Source organism: Cygnus atratus, chromosome 19, assembly GCF_013377495.2.
Source record: "Cygnus atratus isolate AKBS03 ecotype Queensland, Australia chromosome 19, CAtr_DNAZoo_HiC_assembly, whole genome shotgun sequence".
NCBI lineage: Eukaryota > Metazoa > Chordata > Aves > Anseriformes > Anatidae > Cygnus > Cygnus atratus.
The window spans coordinates 5,935,872-5,939,613 of record NC_066380.1 but is presented as its reverse complement, the minus strand read 5'-3'; the positions used below and the strand labels follow the sequence as shown (position 1 = coordinate 5,939,613).

General features: G+C 68.5%; 1 protein-coding gene across 4 annotated transcripts; it reads left to right on the top strand.

Annotated features, from left to right (window-relative positions):
- Positions 1–504: 504 nt before the first annotated feature.
- NTMT1 (N-terminal Xaa-Pro-Lys N-methyltransferase 1) lies at positions 505–3,604 on the top strand. Of its 4 annotated transcripts, none has more exons than XM_035555027.2 (5): positions 505–591; positions 1,296–1,343; positions 2,153–2,348; positions 2,480–2,732; positions 3,090–3,577. In XM_035555027.2, the coding sequence occupies exons 1-5, from the start codon at positions 530–532 to the stop codon at positions 3,344–3,346; spliced, it is 816 nt and encodes a 271-aa protein (XP_035410920.2). In that variant the 5' UTR covers positions 505–529; the 3' UTR covers positions 3,347–3,577. The 4 variants fall into 4 exon arrangements, with proteins under 4 accessions (XP_035410920.2, XP_050570598.1, XP_035410921.1 ...); XM_050714641.1 differs by having other exon boundaries at positions 536–591; positions 2,148–2,348; XM_035555028.1 differs by lacking the exon at positions 1,296–1,343 and having other exon boundaries at positions 542–591; positions 3,090–3,601.
- Positions 3,605–3,742: the final 138 nt, after the last annotated feature.

Sequence of the window (3,742 nt, the reverse complement as noted above, 5' to 3'; positions counted from 1 at the left end):
AGGACAAGGGGTGATGGGCCAGGGGGTGACAGGCTGAGGGGTGACGGGCCGGGGGGCGACGGGCCGGGGGACTTTAAGTGTTGTGGTGCCACCAGGACGGACTGCGGGGGGGGACAGCACCGGGGCACTGCCACAGGCTGAACGCGGGGCTCTGCCGCCGTGCCGGGGCCGGTGCCTGCCGGGCGCAGCGCCCCCCCCGACGGCAGCCCTGTCCCCGCGGGGGGGGGGGGGGGGACACCCGGGCCCGGCCCGGCCACCGGCAGCCGGTGCCCGTCGCAGCCCCGCGCTCCTACAGCGGGACAACAGCGGCACCGCGCGGCCGGGGGGGGGCACGGCGCTCCGGGACGGGACGGCACCGGGCTCACGGTGCCCCCCCCACACACACACCGTACCCCCCCCCTTGTATCCCCGCTCCCAGCCCCCTCCCTTCATGCTCCCCCCGTACCCCCCCCACTCCGTGCCCCCCCCCGTTGCCCGGTGCCTCCCCCCCCCCGCCGGGTAACGGAGGGAAGCCCCGCCCCCCCCCGGCATGTGCCGTCGCGGTGACGTCACGGCGAGCGCCGCCGCCCGGTTGGTGCCCGCGGCCGCCCGGTGAGCGGGGGGGAGGGGGGGGTCGGGGCCGCGCGGTGCTTGGGGGGGTGGGGGGGGGACGGAGGGGGGGGGGCACCGGGCGGGGAGGGGAGGGGGCGAGCACCGGGGGACCGGGTACGGGGAGGGGGGGGGGGGGGAGCTGCGGCAGCGGGACCCCCACACCGGGACTCCCCCCCAAGGACCCCCCCACACCGGGACCCCCCCGGCACACACCGGGACCACACCGAGCCCGCAGCTCGGGGAGGGGGGGGGGGGCAGGTTTCCGTTGTAGGCCTCGCTGCCTCACCAGGGCCCCCCACCCGGTTTATGTGCCCCCCCCCCCAGCACCGGGACCCCCCCAGTACCCCCCAGCCGGGGTTGGGGGAGGGGGGGGACACGGGCACCCCCAGCACCGGTCACCGGGGCCCCCCCCCCCCAGGGGTGAGGGTGGCAGTGCCTGCACCACCCCCGGTGGGGAAAGGGGGGGGGGGTCCCCAGGCCCGAAACCGGGCCCCCTCCCTAACCCGCAGCCCCCCCCAAAACGGGGCTGTGGGGCCAGGGGGTCCCCGTGGGGTCCCCATGGGGCTGGGGGGGGGGGGGGGGGGGGGCTCTCACCTCCGCCTCCTCGGGGCTGTGGTTGGTTTCACGCCCACCTACAGCACTATTTTGGGGCTAAAAAAAACCTGCTTTTTCTCTCCCCCCCCCGCTCCCCACCCCCACCCCAGAGCACCGCGCAGACCGGCTCCACGCCAAGCTGGCCCCCGAGCAGTGAGGTGAGGTCCCCAGGGCCTTCCAACCCACGCAGAGCCCCCCCCCCCCCCCCCCGAGCAGGTTTTGCGTCGTAACGGGGGGGGCCGGGCGGCGCGCTGACGCCACGAGCCCCGTGTAGTTCTGCGTTTGCGAAGGCGTCTGAAGGGGCTGCGTTTAGCCCCTGGCCACCTCAAATCTCGCCGCTAATCCCCGCGGCGTTAATGGAACCAATGGTGGGGTGAATTATGGGATGTCTGGGGTGGGGGGGGGGGGGATTTATGGCTCGTAGCGCTGATTAGAGCCTGGCTTTATTAGATTGCAAATATCTTAACGCCCGGGCGCGGCCGAGATTTACGGCCCTCAGGTAGGTGCTTAGGGGAACTTTTGGCAACTCCCGCTGGAAGGGAGGTGGGCGATGGGGCTGCCCCCACCGATTAGGTGCGTTGAGCTGTTAACGCTCTTAAGACGGGGAGAGAGGAGGCAGGAGAGGTGAAAAGGGCGGGTCAGCCTTAAAAAAATAAAATTGGGTATTTTGGGGTATGCTGCTGAGCGGGCTTAAGGCATCCCTGCCTGGGAGGGTCTCCAAAAATACCAAGATTGAGGTCCTTGTTCCTGCCTGTTGTTCCTAGAAGTTTTAGGGTTTGAAGTAGCCCTGTTGGGAGGGAAAGGGGGGTCAGGCACACGTCGGGATGCGCAGAGAGCTGATCCCACAGCTGTGGCACTGACCTGGGGCTGGTGGTGGTGCTGTCCCGCTGTGGGGCTCACCCAAAGCCCTGCCTGGGTCGGGGGGCTCCGGGCCTGACTTGTGGTTTCTCCCCTCATGGAAGAGCAGCGAGTCCCCCGCGGGCACGTGCCCCTCGGCCAGCATGTCGAGCGAGGTGGTGGAGGACGAGTTTGAGTTCTACTCCAAGGCGGAGAAGTACTGGAAGGACGTGCCCGCCACGGTAGACGGCATGCTGGGCGGCTACGGCCACATCTCCAGCATCGACATCAACAGCTCCAGGAAATTCCTGCAGCGGTTCCTGCGGGTGGGTAAAACGGGCAGAGGTGCTCCCAAAGCCCTGTTCTTCTCCCGGCGTGGAGCTGGGCTCTTCCCTCTGGGCTGCTCCTACGCGGTTGCCTCGCCGGGGAGCTCAGCCCCTCGTGGTTTTCGTTCCAGGACGGCCCCAACAGGACGGGGACGACCCGCGCTCTGGACTGCGGGGCGGGCATCGGCCGCATCACCAAGCGGCTGCTGCTGCCCCTCTTCAAGACGGTGGACATGGTGGACGTGACGGAGGACTTCCTCACCAAGGCCAAGAGCTACCTGGGGGAGGAGGGCAGGCGGGTGCGCAACTACTTCTGCTGCGGCCTCCAGGACTTCAGCCCCGAGCCCAACTCCTACGATGTCATCTGGATCCAGTGGGTCATCGGTGAGGGGCGCTCGGTGGCCTGTCCTCTCCCCGTCCAGCCCCACGGGCACCAGGGGGGGGACTTGAGGAGAGTGGGAGGACTGGGGTGGGGCTGGACTTGGGACCTGCCCCATGGAGGGTGTCACACTGTAGGGTCTTTTCCCCCAAACCCTCAAGGCCAGGGCAGGGGTGGGACAGAGCTGGATTGAGCCCACGGGACACAAGTTGGACATCCCCAAGCTTTCCCTTGAAAACAACTCAAAATATGTGACTGCTCTGATCAGGAGGGATCCCAACACAGCCCTCCCCTTCTCCTCCCCTCGTCCATCGTGCTGCCCAGGGGGTCTCACACCCGCTAACCCCCGCTCTGCCCCCCAGGACACCTCACCGACAACCACCTCTCTGACTTCCTGAAGCGGTGCCGCGCCGGGCTGCGGCCCAACGGCATCGTGGTCATCAAGGACAACATGGCTCAGGAGGGCGTGATCATGGACGATGTGGACAGCAGCGTCTGCCGGGACCTGGACGTGGTCCGCAAGATCATCCGCCGCGCCGGGCTGCACCTCCTGGCCGAGGAGCGCCAGGAGAACTTCCCCGACGAGATCTACCACGTCTACACCTTCGCCATGAGATGAGGGTGCCCGGCGGCCGGAGGAGGTCTCTCCAGGGCCAGCTCGGAGCAGCACGGGCAAGGACAGCGGGTCCTGCCGGGGCCGGGAGGGGCGAGGACCGTGCCTTCACCGCAGGGGGGTAGCCAGCGGCGAGGGCGTCGCGACTCCCCCTTCTCCAGGGCTGGTGGCGAGGACGGGGCTTTGTCTTCCAAGTTGCTGCTGGTTGTGGGAAAAAAAAAAAAAAAGAGGTGTTTGCCAAATACATGCTCCTGCTGTCGCGCTTCTGCACGTGGGCTTTGTCAGGCGCAGCGCGTTGGTTTGACGCCACGCTCGGGGGCTCTGCGTGCGGGTGCCTGACACCGCCGAGAGCAAGAGGGTCCCAAGGTGCTCCCTGCTTGCGCACAGGAGCTTGGTGCGGCT

What these genes read in the sequence shown, in the direction of transcription:
- NTMT1 (XM_035555027.2), top strand. Translation starts at nt 530, where the DNA reads ATGTGCCGTCGCGGTGACGTCACGGCGAGCGCCGCCGCCCGGTTGGTG. An exon ending in TTGGTGCCCGCGGCCGCCCG is followed by an intron (nt 592 to 1,295) that starts GTGAGCGGGGGG and finishes CCCCCACCCCAG; the next exon opens with AGCACCGCGCAGACCGGCTC. An exon ending in GCTGGCCCCCGAGCAGTGAG is followed by an intron (nt 1,344 to 2,152) that starts GTGAGGTCCCCA and finishes ATGGAAGAGCAG; the next exon opens with CGAGTCCCCCGCGGGCACGT.